Source organism: Oncorhynchus tshawytscha, linkage group LG13 (genome assembly GCF_018296145.1).
Source record: "Oncorhynchus tshawytscha isolate Ot180627B linkage group LG13, Otsh_v2.0, whole genome shotgun sequence".
Taxonomy (NCBI): Eukaryota; Metazoa; Chordata; class Actinopteri; order Salmoniformes; family Salmonidae; genus Oncorhynchus; species Oncorhynchus tshawytscha.
In genome coordinates, this window is record NC_056441.1 from 35,604,346 (window position 1) to 35,628,742 (window position 24,397).

At 45.6% G+C, this 24,397-nt stretch overlaps 1 protein-coding gene across 2 annotated transcripts; it reads left to right on the forward strand.

Annotated features, from left to right (window-relative positions):
- Positions 1–207: 207 nt before the first annotated feature.
- LOC112264805 (ETS domain-containing transcription factor ERF) lies at positions 208–23,313 on the forward strand. 2 transcript variants are annotated; one of them, XM_024441659.2, is made up of 5 exons: positions 208–778; positions 14,844–15,078; positions 17,096–17,208; positions 18,168–19,054; positions 19,160–23,313. In XM_024441659.2, the coding sequence occupies exons 1-5, from the start codon at positions 757–759 to the stop codon at positions 19,718–19,720; spliced, it is 1,818 nt and encodes a 605-aa protein (XP_024297427.1). In that variant the 5' UTR covers positions 208–756; the 3' UTR covers positions 19,721–23,313. The 2 variants fall into 2 exon arrangements, with proteins under 2 accessions (XP_024297427.1, XP_024297428.1); XM_024441660.2 differs by lacking the exons at positions 208–778; positions 14,844–15,078 and adding an exon at positions 15,383–16,290.
- Positions 23,314–24,397: the final 1,084 nt, after the last annotated feature.

A 24,397-nucleotide genomic window follows, 5' to 3' on the forward strand; every position in this document is an offset into this window, starting at 1 on the left:
AGTATCAAATAACCACTGACTATGATTTGATGCGGTTACATATTCGCGGCAAACGGGATACGTCAACATTACCGGCGGCGGTGGGTCTCCACAGCAACGCCGTGTGGTGTAGTGACGCCAACCAGGCGAATGGCAAGTAGGCGTAAACTCCTTCCCAGGTCCGCGTGGGCGGCCCCGTGTGGTAGGGAGAGCGAAACACGACACCCCTAGAGAGGAAGGGGGGGGGCTGGGGGTTGAGAATACGGAGTGAGTGGAAAAATAAAAGTCTGTAGAAAGAGAAAAAAAACGTGGTTCCATACTCAGATTGAGAGTTTTTCATGCGATGTTTTGACTGCTGCAATGACGAAGATTCGACCATTGCAAAATTTTAATGCGGCTAAACTGATTAGCTAAAGAATTATAACAGTGCTACAAGGCATTCCCCCACTATCAGCACGACGGACTCAAAGTTCAACGCCATTCAGTGCTGACGAGTGGGTTTATACCAAGCTAGAGCAGCATTCGTCTCTACGGTTTGTGAAAAAGAAAATACAAAATAAAGTTAGGAGCTCAGAAGTAACTAGGGAACAGTAGGGGGCCTGGGGGGTTAGAGCGCATGAGAACAGAGGGGTTTAGGCTAAGCTTAGAAACGGAAAAGTTTTCAAGCCAGCGAGGAATTTTTCGATTTTAATTTGTCAAGAACAACGAAGGCTGGGTGTCCAATACCACGCTAACTAACAACCAAACGGGAAACTTTCTGAATTGACCAGAGTCACCATGAAAACCCCCGGGGACACGGGTAAGTTACGATAATGTTCGCGGACCAACTATTGTCCGAATGGAACTCTGTGTTCCTGTTGTTGTCCACTGGAAGTGCTTGATACTTTATGGCGCTCGACTGGCGGTTGTTATTGTTTCACATAACAACACAATCACAACTGGATCATTTGGTAATGGCAAAATGATCAACTTGTAATGATGTACCCTTGTGTGATCGCAATGACCAATGGTTATCGTAAATAACTACTGATTTAAGAACTCTGCGTAATGAGACGTTGAAAAACCCAGACAGGCTAGGGCGCTAGGCTAATTAGCTAGCTGATTGCCGCAATTTCCTACTCGAGTCCAAGCAGAGCTAGCTAACTCGGCGTGGAAAGTTTGTAAAATAACCACGCTAAACCATTTGCTCACACCACTGTGTATTAGTTAGCAAACAGCTTACTGTATCGGTGTCTGATAAACTTGGCTATTATTCCAGTTAGTTAGCTAACCAACTCTCGAACTTCCACATTTGACTAGCTAGCTAACCAATTCCCCCCAAAATGGACATTCCTGGCGAGTAACATTTAGTGTTAGCTAACGTAACCCTGCTTACGCTATCAAACGGACACAGACCTGTTAATAAACAGTTTGTTTATTTGTTTAGTTCTCCATTACTTAACTATTTACCAGGGTTGCTAGTTGGGCATGCCAGGACACGCATTCGACATTTAACCACCGCTTTTCAACGTCATTTAATTATTTCCAGCACAAAATCAATGTCTACATAATGTGTGAACGGCACATTTCTACGTTTTGTAGAAACACATATAATGTAAAAAAACTAATTCTAGCCGATTACATCCAAAGTTAAACACAGATTCGCGATGACGTGGGGAAAAGAAATACCCACCCTCTGACTAGAAACGTTGCAGGTTTTGAAAATCACTATTTTTCTTAATTTTTAATCCTACCCTGTGATGTCAGAGACATTTTTTTTTTAGGATCTTTATCTTTTTAAACCACATACACGTGCAATGTTCACATATGTAGTAGACACTGATATGGTGCTGGATATAATGAATGAGGTTGAATTCATATTTGTTTTTATTTAACTAGTTAAGAGCAAATTCTTATTTACAATGACGGCCTAGGAACAGTGGGTTAACTGCCTTGTTCTGGGGCAGAACGACAGATTGTCAGCTCGGGGATTAGAAATAGCAACCTTTCGGTTACTGGCCCAAAGCTCTAACCACTAGGCTACCTGCTGTCCCAACTCAGGCACAACTTTTATAGGAGGAGGGGGAGGGGGGGGTCACTGTCTACTGGTGTCCTAGTAATTAGTTACCAGTGTACTTAGTAACGTTAGTACTTGCTGCCAGCACCTGCCCTCGCTGTAATGTTAACAGAACTACGGGAAAGAATGACACTGCCTACCGGTGTCCTAGCTAGCTACTGGTGACACCCCTGTCTGTTTCATCTCTTCTTCTTCTGTGGGGTTTATCGATGGTTGGCATCAATAGAAGTATAAAGAACGCCCGGAATTGCATTCCGCAATCACACTCTGAGTAGGTCTAGTTGGCAAGATTGATTCCCCTCTCTCTGGTTGAATAAAAATAAGTGCATTGCCAGCGAAATCATGTCCACATGCATTAAACCATTAGCAGATTATTCCATTCCCCTCCCCCCAGTCTCAGGTACACCCACACATGAAATAACTTATTTAGAGTTTGGGACTGTTTTCCATATGAGTTGGCTCTATGTAGGTGTACCTTTCCCCCACCTCATTTGAGCTACACCTCTCACTTGGGACATGGCTTACAGTTGGTCTCACACTCGCAAAAAAACATTTATGCTTGATCACACACTATTTTCCCATAAATAGAACGCCCACATTTCTGAGTTGTCCTGTAGCGTCTAATGAGCCAGAAAATGTTGGGATTTAAATTAGGCCTATTTGGAATTCTAGGAGATATTGCTTTATGTTTGCCACAACACAAACTCATCCTGTCACACTGCAAATATTACACAATATTTTGAGGAGTATGGACACCGGTTGCGAGGTATCCTACATACGGGATGTGGGAACTGGGAAGCTGAAGGGTCAATGTAAAATGGGGATTTTGTTTTCATACACCAAATGGTATTGTGGCCTTGGGCCTTCAGTCAGCTCCCCACCCAGGATCCTCTAACATGCAGGAATCCAGGTATCTCTTACTCCTCTGAAAAGAGACATTGTGGGAGGAGCAGTTCTTCACCCCCAGGGGCAGATTTAGTGTCCCTAAGTAGTTTCATGGCGTTCACTCATCTGCACTCATTGGTTCAATTTGTTCCCGAATGCTTCACATCTCGGGAATCCATCTTGTAGGCTAAGCCGCTGTCCTCCCACATCTTTGTGTAACAACTCTGTTGTCTAATAACTGGATAGTTATGCTGTATGGGAGTTACTTTGTGCTACTCTTCATTAGTATTGTAATGGAGACTGATGCCAAACATTCCAGGAAAATATCATTAGCATGAATTTGTTTCTCAATAGGCAATGGTATTCAGGCACGTATTTATGTTGTAGATTATAGAATGTCACAGGCTTACATGGCTCTCGAATCCACATGATAGAGACTGAAGTCCAATGCATAGGCCTATAGTACATCTGTCTGTTCCATTCTGAACATTGCACGCTCCCGGCTGACTCTGGCCCAGGTGAAACAGCTCAAAGGTGCCTTGGCATCTGTCAACAGCACTGGGATTCCAGTTCTATGGGTCACACTCCACACCGCATCCGACCAGGATGCAAGCAGTCTGGGCTGCTAGCTCCCAATTTTCCACTTGTGTTACTCATTATATCAACAATCCGCCACATGTGCGACGTCACAGCTGTAGCCGGGCACTTTTTGTTGTCTTCCCCAGTGTACAAAGTGAAAGGACCCATACACGAGGAATTAGCCTGCACAGGCCACTGCAAGTGACTGCTGGGGATGCTCATGTTTGTCAGCGGGAATATTCAACATGGTTCCCGTCTGCATTTAAACAACATGAATGTCAGGAAAGGAAATTAGTAAGCATAGTGGGTTGAAATTGTCCTAGGCTATAAAAGAGAGGCTTTCTCAACAGCATATTCCCAACATGTTGACTAGGCCTAGCTGACCAAGTAATAGATCAATGTTATTGAAAACCCTTAATAAGCAGGTTATGATGGTGTCGTCAGATTGGAAACCTGCACGATCGCAAGTGAACTCCGTACTCTGACCTGTGATGACGGGAAGAGATTTTTTTTCCTGGAAATGTGCTTTGGTTATTACCCCTATTGTGAGGGAAAGAAAGCACACCAGGCCCAGGTAAAACAAAGGCACGCGCCATAGTTCATTACCCACTGAATACAGTAGACTATTTGTACTACTACAGTAGGGTTGCTCCCCCACCCGGCTCCACGCTTGAAAGGCTCCTGCAGTGTAGATGAAATGCCAGGCTAGCCCAAGTGGAACCAAAAAAATAGTCGGGCCGCTGAGCAGATAACATGTCAGGGCCTCTATCTGTGAACACCTGACAGGATGCAGAGGTTCCGGCTTCTTCACAAACTCCAAGAAGGAGCTTGATGTGACCAAACCAATTTAAGTCAACTTGGGTCCATTTTACTCTCGATGATAAGCATATCTTTCTAGAATGACATGAATTCTTATGCTTATGTTTTGTGCTTTTCTCCCCCATTTGAAATCTGTTGAACAGACTGTTTGTTTTTTCGCTTTTTTTTGCTTTCAAATCTAGACATTTGGTCTTCAACTGACATTCCGAAGGTTTAAGTCTAGTCTAAATCAAACAGGCCTTATCAGTGAAAGATCAACTTTGTCCTGTACTATGACACAAGGTGTAAGGACCGATTATGTAGAAGGTTTTTTAAAATCTTCAAAATCATTACCAAACCCCTAATCTAAAATACAGAATTGAATATTTAGCATAGATATGCTAACTTTTCTCTTCTGAGCTGGAATGTTCCCATCAATGCCGTTGGGCTTCACTTAATCAGATGGTACGGTTGTGTTAGTCACTGTGTCAAAGGGACTAAAATGTCTGACAAATATCAGTTACAAAGTATAATATTTGGTGTTTTAACAGATCTGTACATGCAGTTTTTCTAGTAAAATGTTTTTAATGCGAAAGTACTGTTTGGACAAAATATTAACACATCACGTCATTCACCCATGGCCATCTGTGTCCCAGTGTTTAGCCAAGCTGTCAAAAGTGCAGGTTGCTCTGTCCTGTGGCTTGTGGACGGAGGGGAGCAGCCTGGGTGTTTTGTCTGCTCCAGCCCTGGGTTTGGTGGGAACCCTGAGGTTTCGTCTCGCCTGTGTCTGTCAGAACTCGCTCTGAATCCCTGCGGCTTTGGCTTTTCCACATGAGTGTGTGGTAGTGTGTTTTACTTCAAACTAATGTTTGTGTTAGTGGTGTACTCTGTGATATTCTAAAGTGCATCTCCGTGAACATGGGCGTGTGTGAAGGCTGAACTGGTGAGAACGCTGCGGTGTGGACCCCTCCTTTCTCACGCTACTTCACACAAAACATGACAACTTGCACCCGATTCTTCACCAGAGCAAGATCAAAGCAGGTAAGGTGTGAAGAAGGAGAAAGCTGAAGGGGAAGCCTGTTTACAGGCTGTGACAGAACAGAAGGGAATCTCAGCCCTGTTCCTGTTAGTCATCAAATGGTTCCATCTTATCAGGGGAGGTTTAAAACTCCTTCAGTATGTCTGTTTTCTCCCTCCGTCTCCTCTCCAGTTGGTAAGCTTTACAGCCAGAGACCACAGCTCAGAGTTAAGTAAGCGGCACATTTGTTATTTTCCCTGACTCGACTGAGGAACCCCCCCCCTTCTATCAGACCGATTGTACTTACAAGAGCTAGACTCAGGGTAATGAAGATTTACTCTGCATTTATGTGTTCTATGCTGAACACACACACACACTCTCACACAACAGTTTATTACGGGGGCCGGACCCCCCACATACCAGTTAAAATGCTGACGTCTGTGTTGCATTACATACACAGACCCACTACACAGACACACGCAGCACACTCTCAATTCTCACGCTAGTGCTGATGTTGGTTGCCATCTTTGTGGTGACGCCACATTGGCTCCCTCTTATATTTCTACGCACCCAATTTAGTCTGAGGAGGATCCAGTGCTAATGCAATAGGACTTGGATTTAACCGAATTAGGAAAATGTGAACACCGAGATGGTTAAAATGGCCACCTCAGGCCCATTGTTTTTGCATACATCCTATCATCAATCACAAACAAGTAGATGTGTTGCATGCCCCAGTAAAATAAACCATGTAGCTTTCCTGAAGTGTATGATTTGCGTACAGCCTACATTTAGGGCTGGCACAATGACCGTGTAACCGGCGGTTATGGGGGAAGACCTTTGTCAGATTAAAATACTTATTTGTTTTTCGGGGAGGTTGATGGAACGAGCAGCTTACTGAAAACAAGACGGCTGAACTTTGGTGCCAATGAGTTTGTTTCTGCTGAAACATGGCCTCTACAACGTGACGACGTTAGACATTACAGTAAGCCTGTATGCAGGCTGCCTGAGACCGATCTGTGTAAACATCATTAATGATGCCCTGATATTGACAGCTGACTGTAGACGGGACGGCCGGCCTTTGGTGCCATTGAGTTTGTTTCTGCTGAAACATGGCCTCTACAACGTGATAACATTACAGTTACCCCTATATGCAGGCTGCCTGAGACCGATTTGTGTAAACATCCTTAATGATGCCCTGATATTGATCACTGCAAATAAATTACAGCAAAATGCTTCCATATAACCTAATCTGTTGGGTATTAGTATCAAGTCAATTTGAAGCTAGTTCTAGATCATGAGAGGTCTGAGTGGAAGCACAGTGTACTGCCACCATGACTCTACTATCACTAATGACTATGAAGACTTTTTTTTGTCTCTATGGAAATATGGAACATTTAAAGATGCATTAGCCATCAGTGAAGAGATTGGCAGCTTCAGTTCTGACTGATTTATCTCGTTCCCTTGGTTTGGTGGTTTATTCTGGGCTGTGGTGACAGCCGTCGGTTAGGGGAGGGAGCCCTGATGTCGACTGTGCGCAAATCTCACAGCTGGAGCCACCAAGTTGTCGTCAGCCGCTGTCTGTGGTTGTGGAGAGAAATGAAAGTAAAGACTGTCTGGAGACCTAACCTCAACACAGACCTTTGTAAAACTGGGCAATCTATCTGTTTCTCTGATTCTTCCTCCCGTTTCCAGTCCCCTTTCCACTGCGTTAACCCACCCTGACCACGTATTTTTTTATCGCTTGCATTTCCTTGATCTTCTGCTCTGTCTAGGCCTACGTCTTCATCTTTCTCTCACCGACTTTCTGAATGTCTCAATGTTAGCTCCTTGTCCTCTCTTCCATGTCACCTTTCTCACTCCCCCTCACTTTCTCCTGCTCTGTTTGCTGTTACTTTTCCAGAATCTCTCCCATCATCCTGCAAGTCTTTGGTGTTTTTGCGAACTCACAAACCTGAGATTTCATACGTCTTTGAGTGAAGTTTGTAGCGTGTGCCGTCTGACGAATCGAAGAGACAGAATTGGCTTAGAAGAAGCCAGACACGGCTGCTGTCTACAGAGGCCAAAGTCCTGTCTGCCTCCAACAGAGCACAGGCCAGACCTCTAATCTGTGCTGCCTGGATGCATAGCTGCGGGAATATGTTTGTGGGTGGGGGTGCTGCGTTTTTTGTTGTTGCAGACTTTGGGAGGAGGGGTGCAAGGGGGAAAAAACTTTGCCCGCCCTACAGACGGCTATATAGGTCCGCTAATACAGGACTAGTAAAGGCCCAGTGCGCTACTTTTGGGAGATCTTTCTAAACAAAAACAAAATATTTCATTTTTATTCCAATTTAATTTTTTCAGAGGGTGCAGCACCCTCAGCACCCCTACTTCCCACGGCTATGCCTGGATCCCCCTGAGTTCAGAAGAGAACTTTAGTGCACCCCCCTCCCTCCTTCGCAGAATAAGAATCTGAAGACGGCCAGGAGATAAACTGTGTGCCTCAAATTATAGGACAAAATAACAGGGGAGCAGGGGATAAGATATAACAGACTGAGATGAGCGAAGAGTCAAGACAGTGGAACTTACTTGCATTTCTCCCCATAGAGTGCTTGTGATCCCTAGTCTGCCACCAAATATCCCGCACCAGAAGCCAGGCCCCTGTACCACCACCAGTGACTTGGGCCCAGACGACTGACTCTGTCTGTCACCCACAGGGGGCTGAAAGGACCAGCTGTGCGAACGGGCCGATCTGGGTCCACCCCACTGGGAGGCTGTCTGGACTGACCAGTCAGAACCCACTTTCAGACCACTGCCCTCTGGATAGACTCATTTCCAAGTCACAGCAAGGATGCTTGTCTATGAGGAAAAAGCCAATCAGAGCTGACTTCTTTCAACAGCATGCCCCACTTTCCGTAGGCAGAGTTACTCTCTGGAGTAGTGGGAATTTAGACAACACATGGTCGTCCTCTCACTTGGACATGACCTGATTTTTGTCCAGGGGTCTTGCACATTACCCTGTTAGTACCATCCCAGAGCATGGAGGGAAAAGCCTGCGCTAAGCCCGGCTCACCCAACCGACCCCTCCATGTCCCCTCTGATCACTTCCAGGTCTTCTTCAGGTCACTGCCTCTACTCTCTACTCAGTCACATGGTTCCAGCGGGCTTAACGGTCGATGGGATGATAAAGCTTAGATTAAGGATGTGCAAATACCCCTCAAGTGGATTTTTTTGTTTGTTGCTATTCTACCATCCTCTTAACACTAGAACCGCTGGCCCTCGAGGGCCCCCCCTTCAAATTAATGAGCAGTCATTCTGACTTACAACATTCTAACAGTGTAATTAATACATTTCATATATGCTATTGCAAAAATAATAATTTGCCTGTGTTTCTAAAGTTCTTTGGCAATATTGTATTTAAAAATAAATAAAAAAGTTAAATAACACAATAGCATTTTCATTAGTATGTTACTGTTGGCTATATATATTTAAACAATAAGGCACGGATGGGTGTGGTATAACGCGATGCGTCGTGCCTAAGAACAGCCCTTAGCCATGCTATATTGGCCATATACTACAAACCCCTGACGTGCCTTATTGCTATTATAAAATGGTTACCAACCTAATTAGAGCAGTAAAAAAATTAATGATTTGCCATACCTGTGGTATGCCACGGCTGCCAGCCAATCAGCATTCAGGGCTCGAACCACCCAGTTTATAAATATATACAGAACCTGTCAGAAGTTTGGATACACCTACTCATTCAAGGGTTTTTATTTTATTTTTTACTATTTTATACATTGTTGAATAATAGTGAAGACATCAAAACTATGAAATAACACATATGGAATCATGTAGTAACGAAAAAAGTGTTAAAGAAATCAAAATATATTTGAGATTCTTCAAAGTAGACACCCTTTGCCTTGATGACTGCTTTGCACAAATAAAGTGTCAAATACATTTTATTGGTGTAGTGCCATTGTTACAACTATGAAACAGAAAGCATATGTGTTGGAATGCGGTAAGAGGTTTTTGTTATAAAAAAAATATAATAACATCCACCAAGAAATGTGCTATTTGACACGTGGTCAAATGATTACAATCTCATTCAGCCTAAACATCATTATAAGCGCCAAGTGTGCTTGATAAATACTGAAAATCAGCACAAAAGCAATAAATGGCATCATAATGAATGTGTTGATTATGGCAGCAGTCAAACAAAGTCAATTTATTGTCAGCTTGTCAGCCAAGTAAAGGATCTTCACGCAATAGCATCAGTTGGAGCATGCCACATAAACAACCAAAGCTGGTGGTGGCGTTTCATTTGATGGCGGCGGGGGCACCTGCTCGGCAGGCCCGGAATTTTGAGATTTTAGGAGCAAGGCTATTTGGCCTTTTGCTGTCCGTTACTCATCTTGTTGGCTGAGGAAAAGTAAATGTGGACAGTTCTTCTAACATCAATGTGCATCCCGGGAATTCGACAAGAAAGACTCGCGCTTGTGCGTCCCAATGTGTCTGTCTTGTACTTCGGAGCTGCGATGCCCGAGAATCGTGTCCTTCTCATGGCATTGCCTTATAAGGATTGAGATACCTGAGCGCAATGTAAGTGAGAGGTAGCTTCGAAGCACAACGATTGGCAGCCAGGAAATGGGAATTATAATTATTATATTCAGGCCAAGGGCATAATGGCCAATTTGGCCACAAGACATGGAATTGTTTTTAGGGGGCCTTGCGGCCACACAAAGTTGCATCCACGGCCTTGTTTGGCGATGCCGCCAGGAAATTTGAGGCCTGCTCAGTGTGCACCGTTCTGTTTTTGCGTGCGCCACCTCAGTGGTGTCGGTTCAGGCTGAGGCTCAGAATCAGAAGAATAATCATCAGGGATGTCATGATTTGTTTCTTCCCCACCCTCTGAGCATTTTCATTTCGATTTTGTAGCACCTCTATAACTGAGCATCTGCATCCATTTGTCTTAGTCTTCTTGCCATTGTAAATGACGCACGCTCTCACTGTGTACTCCCGAGAATACTGTTAAGGCTGCTTCGATTCAGTGGACTGATATAGGGTACATACCATTTTAGAGATTATAAGTGGAGTAGGTCAATACAATAGAATGGCCTGTTCTTCATTCACAATTAGTGATTACATAATTACATCGTTGGCTTACATCGTTGGCTTCTCCTCACTCTTCAACTTACCTATTCTCCCCCCTTTCCCCCCATCAACCTTTACTTCATTTATTTAATCTGTTACGTGTGAAATGTAGTTTTGGTTCCGTTTCGACGACTTGGCAGGTGTCTTCAACTTCCAGGAGAAGGGGAGCAGGCCCTACTGTTGGGAGGAGGAGGGGCAACGGGAAAAGCATCCTAAAACTGTTTGTAACTCTAGTTCTGTTTGTGATATTAAGATTCTAACAATGACCGTGTGTTATATAGACTTATTTAGGAAAATGAAAGGACGGAAGGGGGCATGACTTTACAAATGCCAGAGTAATACATTTTTTAAAATTCATGAAGTCCAAATGACTCCTTTAGCGTTTCTAGTGTTAAGGGTCAAGCAATTCCTACTCAAGTCTTGAAATTGGTTGAGGTTTACCAAAGATTATAACAAATACTTTATAGTGAATTATGAGTGTTGTATTAGTTGATAATAATATACGCACAAATCAAGTTTATTATGGAGATCAACTCCATTTCCTAACCTCAGGTTTCCAAGACTAGTATTTAGGATGTCTGTCCCAGGGATCTATTGCTGAGCGTTGAGGGCCTGCACAGGCGTGCTCATAAACACTGGCTCTGTGTCCTCTCTGCACGGGACAAGGCCTGCACTCATACTCGACAGTCCTCACATAGCAGGAAAATTGGCGCAAACACGCGCCCTGTCTAACCATCTAAGGCTGATTATTATTTTTTTAATCACAGCTTGCACTGCACGGAACTCTCCAAGACGCGTCTGGTTTCTGTCTGGGCAGAGTTGGCCGTCGCGCCCCGGGATCCATTACACTGTCGCAGTCCAGCCCCTATGACTGTCCAACCACCGTCATGCTCCAACTTGATTTCATCTCGGTGGCGTTGACATTGGCAATTGTTGATGTAAAGATGAAGGTAACATATCGAGGGTCTGCCATGTGGTGGAGTCACGTCTTTGTGACGGTACTGCCATGACAACACCACACAGCCCTGTCTTTTTTTTGTTTTGGGCTGCTACATTGCTTGGGGTCTGGTGCACCTGCATGGTGGCTGCTGGATGCATAAACATCCCAGAGCTTAGTGCATAGGGGGCCAATCGCACACAGCAAACACAACCAATGTATAGCTTATTCCCTTTGCGCCTTATATCTTTGGAAAGGCCATACAGCCTAATATGCCTTTAAAAAAAAAAAAAATTATAATGTACTTAAGAGCCAGAGAGAGATTTTCCGATCTCTCTTCTAGTCTCTTTCACAGTACTCTGTGCTGATTTGAGTTTTTCATGCCTCCACTCTCTCTCTCTTATGTAACAGTTGACTTCTAGAATCAGGAGAGGGGTGAAAGTTCATGTGGTGCACCTGCAGCTCTGACTGGCCTCTTTGATCTACATCGGTGTTTTTCCTACCTGGGTCCTTAGCCCCTCCCTACACTTAATCTGTTTTTTTCTGTCTTCTTCCTGGGTTTTTAAGTTGCCCCTCCTTGTCTCACTATTAATGCTTCGCCCCATGGACTCTGACATTTTTCCATTTTATTTTACTAGGCAAGTCAGTTTAAGAACAAATTCTTATTTACAATGACAGCCTAGGAACAGTGGGTTAACTGCCTTGTTCAGGGGCAGAACGACAGATTTACCTTGTCTGCTCGGGGATTCGATCTAGCAACCTTTCATGAGTTGGTGTTGATGGCAATGTCTTTAGGATAGGGAGCTATTAGCCTTCAGGCTAGCATGAGTCAATGTTAGCATCCACCTTCTTTTAGCTACAAGACTTTTTAGCGCTTACCTTGTTTTTTTATTTGTGTGTGTTCGCCCTCTCAATGCTCCGTGGCATGTCCCCATTGAAGTTCAATGGAGGGTAGTCCAGTGGTGATGGACTACTCACTCAGAGAACAAGACCGTGCCCCCTCCTACCTCCCTCTGTGTCCAGGCAGCCGTCACTAGCAGACGGAGGCTGACCTTTTCCTCCAGCTAAATATAGAGCCAGCAAAGAATAGGAGGAAGGGAGGGGAAATGGGGGGGGGATTGATGGAGGGAACAGGGTGAAAAAGAGGCGATGGAGCCCCTGGTCTCAGACCAGCAGGCGTTCAGGACAATGCACGAGATGACTATCTGTTATTTAAAGCTACTATTATAAACACATGACGTCATACGGCTGCTAACATCAAGTAGCTGTATTGAAATCTTCGTATGAAAATGGTTCTCGTTTAGAGATCGTATATTTCTGTTGGAAGGGAAATTCGGGTGCCTCGAATAATGGTCTCACACTCTTGTGGTAACCATAAAAATACACTTTTTTTTTTGTCCCTACTCCTTCAGTTATTTCCTTTAGAGACCCAGGGGAAATGGTTGGACAACTGTTTCTTCTTACTGACCTCATACACCTGATGTTCGTCGGATCATTGTGGCCCCGCTACATGACTCTCCCAGGTATCAGCACACCACACATGGGAAGTGATGTGTGTTATTATGGCGCGTAACCAGGGTTGTGTTTATCCGTGTGTAATTCCTGTCATAGTTACTGTCACCCGCAGGATCAGCAGCAGTCCCACCAGGACCACTGGTAGTGAGCACAGCAGAGCAGAAGACGGGCTTGTAATGGCTGTGTGTGTGTGTGCCCGCATCTGTCTAGAGAGGAGCAGCGTTGTGAGTGTCAGTGATTTGAGTTAAGAGATTTGTAGTATGTGACGGACACGACAGTGAATGTCGGCTAAGGGACAGCAGAGCAGGACCGCAACCTTTCATCAGTGAAACCACAGATGACAAGTTCTCTTTTCCTGTGATGCCTCCTTCTCTCGGTCCTCCCTCGCTCATTTTGTCTTTTACCTCTTTGCCCCCCCAAACACTCTCTGAACTTTAGATACCTTTTTTTAATTGAATTACAGTTTTATGTTCAGTGTGTTTTCTGGTGTTTTATTTATAGAGCTAAAATGTCCTGTTGCTAAGCAATGGTGTCAGAGGGAGCGAGGGAAAGAAAGGGATGGCAGCGCGGAGGGAAAGGCGCGCTCCATGTGAAAACTGAATGACAAACCAGAAGAGGCCATGAGTCAGCACTGACGCACTCTGTGGGCATTGCTGCTATTTGTATGTGTGAGCACTCTTCTCCCACGCATGCACCCACTTTACCTTTTCTGAACATGTGTGTGTGTGTGTGTTTTTGTTCAATTTGCTCACTCGCTCTCATTTTATCTGCTCCTGCCGGGCTTTACATGTGCTTTGCCACCAGCTTCCCAGCATCTGCCCAAGTGGCACAGACGCTAAAGTGGCGCCATTGATCTGGCCGCTCTTGTCGTCGTTGTGGGAATTATACGCTTATGCTTTAGGAGCTGTGAAGCGTCGGCTTGCCATCAGAACCATTCACTGTTCTGTCCAATTCAGACGAGACAATTGAAGTAGTTCAACGGTTTAGCCTGTTATCCCTATCCAATTACTTTGTGTGAGTCACGTGTCATAGGCTTTTATCTGGGCCACTTGCAAAATCGAATCTTCCTTCCTTCATACAAAGAGTTTTTTTTGTGTGTGTGTGACAAAGGGCGTCGAAGTCCCTCTGGTGCAGCAGCATTTGACCTGGAATGAAGGTTTATAGTGACTATTGTGGACTTTGGCTCAACAGGTGGTTCAATGGGGCAATAGGGTACCAGTTGTCGGTATTGCTGTTTGTGTTCTTATCTCAGTGTTTACTCTAGTATTCTAGATATGATGTCCTTCTGTTTTGTATTATAACATAAATGCCTCTGGTATGTACGCCGTGGTGTGGTTTTATCTGTTGCTCTGTGCCCATGTGTTTCTCCGAGGGTGATTTCTCGGCCTGCTTCCTAGAGCACATCTGGTCCTAATGAGGTGTGTGTGTTTGTGTGTGTGTGTGTGTGTGTGTGTGGGGGGGGGTTTATGTCTCTGCCTGGCCTTGTGTTGAAGTGGTGTTGAGTCTTTAAGCACAACCTACATCTCTAAAACACATACTTGCGCTCCCTGTTCTCACGTGTGTCTAATGCTCGTTATAGCTTTTATTTTGTCTTCATACTCAAGGCCGTTTTGATTAATGATAAACATGGAACTGATACGAAAGCACCAGGCCTGTACAGCTTGGATTTTAAACTCAAACAAAGTTACCCGCCCCAAAAAAACTTTTTGGGGGTTTTTGAACACTGATCCCCCAGTACAGCTCTGTAAGACTCTTTATCCAAGGTGGCTTGGTCAATAATCTACATGTGACCTGTCACCTGGAGATCAAACCCACGACTCACAAACCCTTTGTCGACTCTCCACTACCAGCCTTTCCCTGTTGCCTCTGTTCTTCGCTCCATCATCCCCAGCATTTGAACACTACACCTCCATATAACCCCCTTTCCCCTCCTCCCCCCTCCTCAGGGTTTGCCTTCCCCGACTGGGCCTACAAACCTGAGTCGAGCCCCGGCTCGCGACAGATTCAGCTCTGGTGCTTCATCCTGGAGCTGCTGCGGAAGGAGGAGTACCATGAAGTCATCGCTTGGCAGGGCGACTACGGAGAGTTTGTCATCAAGGACCCCGAAGAGGTGGCCCGACTGTGGGGTGCCCGCAAGTGCAAACCGCAGATGAACTACGACAAGCTGAGCAGAGCGCTTAGGTAAGAAAGGGGAACAACTATCGACTCGACTTAGGGATTCTGGGTATTGTAGGATGAAGAAATGCAGTAAACGGGTCTCTCTTGCAAAATAGGTTTGTTACACTTAGATTAAATCTATGTAAATACAGACCTGAAGTGGGGGAATCTGTAGTCATAGTGGGCTACAGTGTGTTTAACCTTTTACTCCAGCCTAATGCACCGGACTCAACTAATAGCTGTTATTAGAAGACTGTTTTTAGCTGATTTAAGACGGGCCAGAACAATGAGTGCTCTGGAGTGCCCCCCTGTTTGTTTTTCAAAGAGAAAGGGAGGAGAACAGAGTAGAAAGTGGGAGCGCGGTTCATCACGACTTGTTGGTCTCGGATGTACGTCAAGGTCCCTCGTTTTAACGAGACCGCTCATTTAGACAACCTTGTCTTTAGAAACACACGCTGCAGAGCACACGTGGGAAGCCGAGAGCTTTTATTTAGTCCGCAGTCTGTTCTCGCTCTTTTTTTTCGCTCACTCAATTTCACACACACACACACACCACACGCATATCTCTGGCTGCCACACACTGGCTTGTCAGCGTCACCTTCATGTCGTAGGTTGGTGTGGGTCAGATAGTGCTCATCCTACCAATAACTCGTCACAGCTGCTTTCTCTGCCAGTCCTCCTCCATCCCATCTGCGCCTTGTCGGTTTGTTTCTATGGTGTACCAGTCTCCTCGACCGGTCTGACCTAACGTCTATGGTACTTTCTTCTGTCATAAAACTCTGCAATGAAAGGAGCTTTTTAAATTCTGAAGTAATTGAAACATGGCAATGTTCTTCCCTCATTAGGGTTTAGGATTGGATTAGGGGCTGCGAAGTGTGTGTGTGTGTGTGTTAGTGTTTAGAATGTACTTTAAAGCTGTGTCATAGAGGCAGTAGTAACGTTAGCACTTTGTTTGAAGTGAGTTCAATTGTTCTTCAAAGCACCGTAGAGCAAGCTTGAGCCCTTGTGTGTCTGCATGTTTCTCCCAGCTCTCTCTGTTTGTTTGTGCTTGTGTGTGTGTGTGTGTGTGTGCTTGCTTGCATGTGTCAACTCCAGTAAAGTCATTCACCGTATCACGTGTGTGTGTCTGTCTGTCTTCCTGGCCTTTCCCCCACGTGTTCGAGTGTTCTCTCTCTCTGCGCCTGTGAACATTTACGTTCCAGTCCAAACCTGACTCCACTTCACATCTATATCAAAGTAAGCACTAGGAAGCCTCCTACTATTACTGCCATTTAGCGTGTGTAGGTGGGAGCCCTCTAGTCATAGTGGTAGCCACTGCAATCGGGAGAGGCCCTTCATCCATTGAGTCCTCACTGTGCCGGCGCGAGAGGTTCAGCAGTGAGACGAGCTAGAGCTAGCTACCTTTGGTTCACCGGCCACAATGGCTGAGGACTTCCTTCCACTCCTAGTGCAACTGAAGTCCTTAGACTGAGTCCCTGCGTGTTCATTTGGCCATTGTTTGGAAAGGTTTGTCTCATTGAGGTGAAACATATCCTACTATTCTCCTGTGTGTGTGTGTGTGTGTGTGTGTGTGTGTGTGTGTGTGTGTGTGCGTGCGTGCGCTCATTACGTTTCGTATTGTCATGGTTACCGCACCTAATGATACCCTTAGATCAGGGCCCTCCAACCCCGTTGCTGGAGAGCTACCGTCCTGTAGGTTTTCACTCCAACCCTCATCGAGCCCACCTGATTGCAGTCGTCTGGTTGATAAGCTGAACCAGGTTGGTTACAACTGTGGTTGGAGGAGGGTAACTCTCTAGGAAACAGGGTTGGAAACCCTTGCCTTAGATAAATAGCAATACAATTACATTGTAATACAATTACATTGTAATACAATTACATAGTAATAGATACTGCATGTCTTTTTGGGGGGGGGTTCTGTGTATCACACTCAGTAGGACCACAATGTGGTGTCTTTTTGTGCCATCGAATGTATTTCATCCTTATTTAACGGTGCAAATTGAACAAATAGCGAGTAACCGTGTAAACCTTGACCCCGCAGATATTACTACAACAAGAGAATCCTCCACAAGACCAAAGGGAAGAGGTTCACCTACAAGTTCAACTTCAACAAGCTGGTGCTGGTCAACTACCCCTTCATCGACATGGGCTCTGGTGAGTACTCTGTCTCTAGTCTGGTTGAAAATCCACCGGGAGACCATCACTGGCACAGTTTTTTTAAAGATACTATAGATTAATACGTTGTAAATGTCAATCATTTTGCAAGTCTTAAAGCACTTCCACAAAGTCCTCATATGCATTTACTGACGTCTGATCGTTGGGAGATTTGATTTCTGTATCTGTCCAGTTCTAAACATTTTAAAGGCTAGCTACGCCAATACAGGGCCCTAATGTGCCTGAGAGCCTAACACGTACTGGCACCATTTTGTTGTGGAAGCGGCTACAATGACTGACAGGTAATGACGTGGACTAAATGCTTAAAATACTCTTCCATCTCCCATCAGGTTTATGTAGTGGAGCGATGTTTGCATATTGCATATTTGTTTATATGCTTCATACCAAGTGTTTCCTCTTTTTTTTTAAGGCCCCGGGGCAGTAATCACAGCCACACAGTGTAAATAGGGCACACTTGAAGCCTGATACCACGTGATGGAGTTTTTATTATACTCCATATGTGATGTGGTCTGGGTTTTGACATGTTTTGATCTAGTGGTCACACACACCCATGCCTCTCCGATGTTAACTCACTCAGCGGTTTTAGGAAAATGGAGCTACCCGACTCGTGTTTGTGATGGCAAAAAGAACGACTTTCCAATATTTAATTTTGGCACGGGCGAGGATGCCAAGAACTTGTTGTGCGCCACAATTTGGTATCGCAGGGCAGAAAAGGGGAATGTAACACGTGAGCAGTGGGTTTTCTCTCTCTGTCTCGGTCTGTGATTCTGTGTACAGTAACTTTTACTCTCACTCACCTGCTTTTTCTGACTTGGTTTCACTTTGACTCTGATTCTCCTTCTGTCACCCATTGCCTCACACTAACTGCTCGCTCTCTGTCTCTCGCTCTCTGTTTCATTCCTACCCTCTAACTCACTTGTCCTGTTCTCTGTCTCCAGGTAGGGGAGTCCCCCAGAGCGCCCCTCCCGTGCCGACCGGGGGCAGCCACTTCCGCTTCCCCCCCTCCACCCCGTCCGAGGTGCTCTCCCCCAATGAGGACCTGCGCAGCCCGGGCATGTTCAGCAGCGTGGCCCGCCGTATGGGCCGCGGCTCTGTCTCCGACTGCAGCGATGGCACCTCCACCAATTCTGAGCTGGAGGAAGGCGTGGGGGGTGAAGATCGTGGCGGCGTGGGCCCCGAACGGGCATTCCGCGGCCTCCTCCACCCCCGCCTCTCCCATGACTCGCTGTTTCGTGCCTACGGGGGACCCGGCGGGCTAGGCCGTCCCCCGCCCGGCCACAGGGTCCACGGTGACCCCATGTCTCCGTTCCCTGTGTCCCCACTGCCGGGCCCTGGGGGCCTCCTGGGGTCCACCCTGTCCCCAGCCCTGTCCATGACCCCTGGCTCCCACCTGCCCTACACCCCGTCCCCCTCCCTCAGCCCCATGCTGGGCTCCCACTTCTCCTTCAACCCGGACGACATGAAGCGCTACCTGCAGGCCCACCACCAGAGTGTCTACAACTACCACCTCAGCCCCAGAGCCTTCTTCCACTACCCCAACATCGTGGTCCCCCAGCCCCACAGGCCTTCTGCCGCCCCTGACAAGCCCATAACAGCCCACCACCATGCCCCGTCCATGCCCCACTCCCATTCGCTGCACCACCATCAAGGGGAGGAGCAGCACCCCTCGCCCTTCAAGTTCAAGCTGCAGCCGCCTCCGCTGGGGCGTAAACAGAGGGACTGCTCCGCCTCCTCTACCGGTGGGTCCTCCTCCAGCCTAGGCTCCTCCTACGCTGCTTTAGGGCTGCTCTCTAACTCCTCCTCAGTGGGCCCTCCCAAAATCAAGGTGAGCCAATCACTAACCAGATTAAGGGTCGCCTGACTAACCCCCAGTTTAATGTAAAAAGAGATGTGCTCATCAATGACTCCTCTGTTGTCTCTTGTTGTCTAGGTGGAGCCCGTCTCCGACATCGAGTCCGATGAGGAGGTGGAGGTGACCGACATCAGCGAGGAGGACGAGCTGCTCGACGACTACGAGGGCGACGTCTTCACCCCCCCTCATCCCACCAACGGAACCGCCCCTACCGCTATTACCAACCTGGGTGCCATCGCCGCTGATGACCTGGATGAGGATGTGTTCAAGACCCCCGCCGCCCCTCCCATGGGCCCTCTGACTCCCTCCTTGCTAGGCCTCAAGAGCGAGCCAGGCCAGGGACCTCCCATCAGCCCCGGCGGCACCCTCTGTATCCCCCTCAAGCTGCGCTTCAAACGCCGCTGGAGCGAGGACCAGAAGATGGAGGCCTATGGCGAGCGCGAGGAGGCCGAGGATAAGAAAGTGCGGGCGGAGAAGGAGGTGGTGGAGGAGCCAGCAAGGAGGGAGTCAGAGAATGGGGAGGGGCCAAGGAGAAGCCCGTCCATGAGTCTGGGTGCTCCTCCGGCCCAGCGCAGGGCCAGCTCCGAGCTGCAGAGAGCCACAGCCCAGCTGTCTCTGGAGAACCACGGAGCCTGTTGAGGCAGGGATACACACACAGAGAGAGAGAGACGATCTCATGCCCATACCTACATACACACTCATATAACCAAGCTTACGCATATACACAAGTGCCTGTGCGGAAGGCTTTTTTTTTTACTGTCATTTTGAACTGATTTAATAGTGAACATTAACACACAGCTCAACATGCTGTGACTGAGACACTAAGGCTGGCCATTAGATATCCCCTCTAAACAGAAGACCCTTCAGGGCCTAGTTCCAGGATCCATCCCTTAAATCTGTACGCTGCCTTAAGGTGCCTCCATCTCCCCTCAACATGTCCTCCCAGTAACGCCCTTAGCTCCTTAGCCTTTTATGTTGCATCAAAACAGATGGGAAAGAGTCCCTTCAGACCCACTCTCCCAGAAGGACCTTAATATTGCTGACACTGGGGGGGGGGGGCTGACATCACGACAATACATTCAACAGACTTGAAAAGAGATTACAGAAGTGCTTGTCTTGACGGGGACCTCCTACCAACTATTGTCAACTGTTCCATCACCTTTTATGACTAGGAAGGGATCTCAGGATTCAAAACAGAGACCTCCTTGTCCGCGTAGGTCTAATCAAGATCTCTTCGACAAGGACTGACTTAAGACTGAATTTGTGTCTGAGTGAGCCCTCCTTTTCACCAGACACTCTTTGATAATCGTCTCTCCGCAGACTTGAGCGTAGGGACAAAAACCATAATGGCGTGCAGATCTATAGAGGACGTGGATGGACTGACTGGAGACCCCCCGTCCCTGTCTCTTATGGCCTTCCTGTCACTCAAGTGTTGATTGACACCTACCATGGCAACAATGCAGTACCCAACCCAACCAGGCCTTAATGGACAGCTTTTGGGGACCCTACAAGACTTTTGCACAATCTTATAAGAAGAGCGGATCGAGGAAATGGGTAGTTAGTCCGCGCTTGGAATGGTGTTGAAATATTATCTTAAAGGTCTCCTCCTTTCCCCTCGTTTAAGCCGCTCCTGTTTCTCCCATTGAGGGTGCCTCAAAAAAAAAAGGGGGAGGACCGTATTTGGGGAGATGCGGTGGGGCATTTGCAGTGAACGGAGGGTTAGAAGTACCTCTGTATATACAATGTTCTTGAACCGAGACTGAAATTAATAGATTTTCCCCTCCCTCCCCAAGAAAGTATACCATGAATGTGAGTACCGAGGTGATATCAGGCAACTTCACAAAGCCTTTTTAGTGACATTTGAACTTTGCCCGTTTTAATGAACAAACCGGACAAATTGAGATTGTGCCTTTTTTTAAACTGACAGGTGACTTAAAGGAATTACCCCTGCCAAATAATGTGCTCACACTCTCCCACACACAGACACAATGTTGTTCCCTGACGTTCACACTCACGTAAAAAAAAATCTCATTGTTAACTCACATGGTACCTCCCCACAAACACACACACACACATACTTCTGTAGAAGCCTCAAGAGCATACCATACTGAAATGAGTTGGTGTGGCGTGGGAACAGACCGCATACACTGATTGCCACTTTGCCTTATTTGTTTTATACCATTTAAGAAACAGATGCTGAATAACTTAAACCAATACTACACATATATTTTATTTGAATATATTAAATACAAATGTTATATTTCAAAAAAATGTATAATTTGATATGAATCAGGAATTGTAATGGTAACTATATGTTGGGCATATATGAGGGAGGCCTCTTCTCTCCTTGCCCCTCTTGACTGTGGAACTGCATTGAAAAGGGTCCTTGTGCAAGAGGAATCAGAACATGGTTCTGTTTGTAATGTAAAAATAAGTATTCTGTTTAGGGGTTGAAGGATGGTGAGTGTAAAGGGACAGTAAATGAACAAATAATGGAGAAATGTTAGATCTTGGACCCTGAACCTCAGCTTTTACGACCAGGCTCACCCCTTCTCGACACCCCAAATGCTCCTGGGAACACAGGGACTAGGAGCCTTTTGAGGTCTACTGAACCCGCCTTTTGTCTTGGACCATGAACTATACTAGGAGAATGCATCAGCAACACTCCACCACCTGTGTGTACACATGTGAGGTAGACCTGGTCTCCTGAGAGGGGTGGAAATGCGTAAATGTGGCTAACCTAGAGTAAAAGGAAAGTGACATCACTAGCGACATGATTTCCCACCCCCGTACTAGTCCCTCTGGCTTTGTAGGCGCTTAACCAGAGAAACCACCACCGCCCAAGCAGGATATGACATCACAAAACCTCGGAGAGGGACTTCCCGTAATCTGAGAAGACTCTTTGCAGGTGCCATCTACTGCGTATAGGCCCCTCCAGCTGGGTAACACAACAAGATCCAGGCCAAAATAAGACGTGCCCAGAGTTTGTTCATAGCGCTAGTGTGGCGTGAGTGGGTGTCTAAGCAGCTGTTGGTGTTGCCTTAAGGCGTCCGCATGCTTCCCAGCAGAAACCGTTCAGAAGAGTTTGTGGATATATTATGCTTACACTTTGGACTTCGGTAAGGTTTTTTCGGCTGTTTGGGCACATTACATTTTTTCTCGAAGGAAACCGACAGTAGCTGAAGTCTATGCCCCTTCTTCGGTGATTGGTCAACAGTAGGGATTCTTCAATAAAGTCTTAGTTGTCATTCAAGGAGAGACGACTCATTTTCATGCACATTTTTTTGTTTAGAAATACTGCACCCACTTAGTTAGGTTTAAAATTGCGCGACTAAGATCTCTGCAAAAACTTCAATTAATTACATATTTCTTGAGTTATTCTGACTATTTTGAGGAAGTGTATACTGGCTACGGCATCTCAAAATGGACAAACCGTACTATTGATGCTTTTCCCCCATTTTTTTCAAGCGAATGTCTTTAAGGGAGTTTTGCGAACACAGTCATTCGGTTTGGGACCAGTCAAACAGAAGCATGCTGATGCCTTTAGCCACCCAGCTAGTCTTTTGTCCCGCCTTGCATTGTAACTGACAGCTGCCTTAATTGTTGCTTAGAAAGAAAAATTAAATCACCATTTTTTTTCCTACTATGTTGATACTTTTCCCTCAATATCATCATTGCTGTTTATTTTTCAAAATATAATATTACTGTCATTATTATTATTATTATTATTATTATTATTAACATGATTTACTATTTGATTATTTTGTACTCTGGGCCTACCTCTTTTCCATGGCTATTTGAATCTCTCATGAGTTTAGTGTTTTATTTTTCAGTACGTATTTTCCAGACAATGACAACTCCTCCATCTTACACTTATAACTACTATTTTAGTTCAGATAACTTCAACTAAGCTGTTTGTATTTGTAATTGTTGACACATGGAAAAGAGGGGCTCACATAATCCTATCACATTACCTTCGTTTTGAAATATCTTTTTTGGTCTTGTGTATATATATTATTTTTCACTTTTGGGAGGACTCTGTGAGGAAAAAGATATTGTATTATTTGAAAGGTGACCATCTCTCTCTCTCTCTCTTCTTTCACTCTTCTCAGCGGTTATTTAACACTCAAACTGAGAGATGAGACTCCATGCCTTTCTGTTTCTCTTGTATTTTTCACCCCTTATTTGTAATTAAATTGTAATCAGGGTTCATTAAAACAGGTAAAAATTGACAAGTGTCTGTATTTTTTAATAGAGGACTTACACGAGGTTTATTACATTAGTTAGTCCGGGGCAATGCTTTTGTACCTGTGAATGTGTTAGTCATAGATATAGACTGAACAAAAATATAAACGCAACATGTAAAGTGTTGGTCCCATGTTTCAGGAGCTGAAATAAAAGACCCCAGAAGTTGTCCAAATGCACAAAAAGCTTATTTATCTCAAATGTTGTGCAATAATTAATTTAAATCCCTGTTAGTGAGCATTTCTCCTTTGCCAAGGTGGCTGGAGTATCAAGAAGCTGATTAAACAGCATGATCATTATACAGGTGCACATTGTGCTAGGGACAATAAAAGACCACTCTAAAATGTGCACTTTTGTCACACAACACAATGCCACATATATCTCAAGTTGAGGGAGCATGCAATTGGCATGCTGACTGCAGAAATGTCCACCAGAGCTGTTGCCAGAGAATTGAATGTTCAATGTGAATGTGACTGCAGTTCGGCGTCATAACTGACTTCAGTGGGCAAATGCTCACCTTCGATGGCCACGGGCATGCTTGAGACGTGTGCTCTCCACGGCTGAGTCCCGGTTTCAACTGTACCAGGCAGATGGCAGACAGCGTGTATGGCATCGTGTGGGCGAGCGGTTTGCTGATGTGCTTCATGGTGGTGTTATGTTATGGACAGGCATAAGCTAAGGACAACTAACACAATTGCGTTTTATCGATGGCAATTTGAATGCACAGAGATACTGTGACGAGATCCTGAGGCCCATTGGCATACCATTCATCGGCCGCGATCATCACCTGTTCCAGCATGATGATGAGGATGCACGCCCCATGTCGCAAGTATCTGTACACAATTCCTGGAAGTTGAAAATGTCCTAGATCTTCCATGGTTTGCATACTCTCAAGACATGTCATCCATTGACCATGTTTTCAATATCCAGCAGTTTCACACAGCCATTGAAGAGGCAAATGGTCACACCAGATAGTGAATGGATACATTTATTTTAATTTTAATTAGGGTGGTTGACCAACATGCCTCTATTCCCAGCCATGTGAAATCCATAGATTAGGGCCTAATATTC

What these genes read in the sequence shown, in the direction of transcription:
- LOC112264805 (XM_024441659.2), top strand. Translation starts at nt 757, where the DNA reads ATGAAAACCCCCGGGGACACGG. An exon ending in AAGCTGAGCAGAGCGCTTAG is followed by an intron (nt 15,079 to 17,095) that starts GTAAGAAAGGGG and finishes TTGACCCCGCAG; the next exon opens with ATATTACTACAACAAGAGAA. An exon ending in CTTCATCGACATGGGCTCTG is followed by an intron (nt 17,209 to 18,167) that starts GTGAGTACTCTG and finishes CTCTGTCTCCAG; the next exon opens with GTAGGGGAGTCCCCCAGAGC.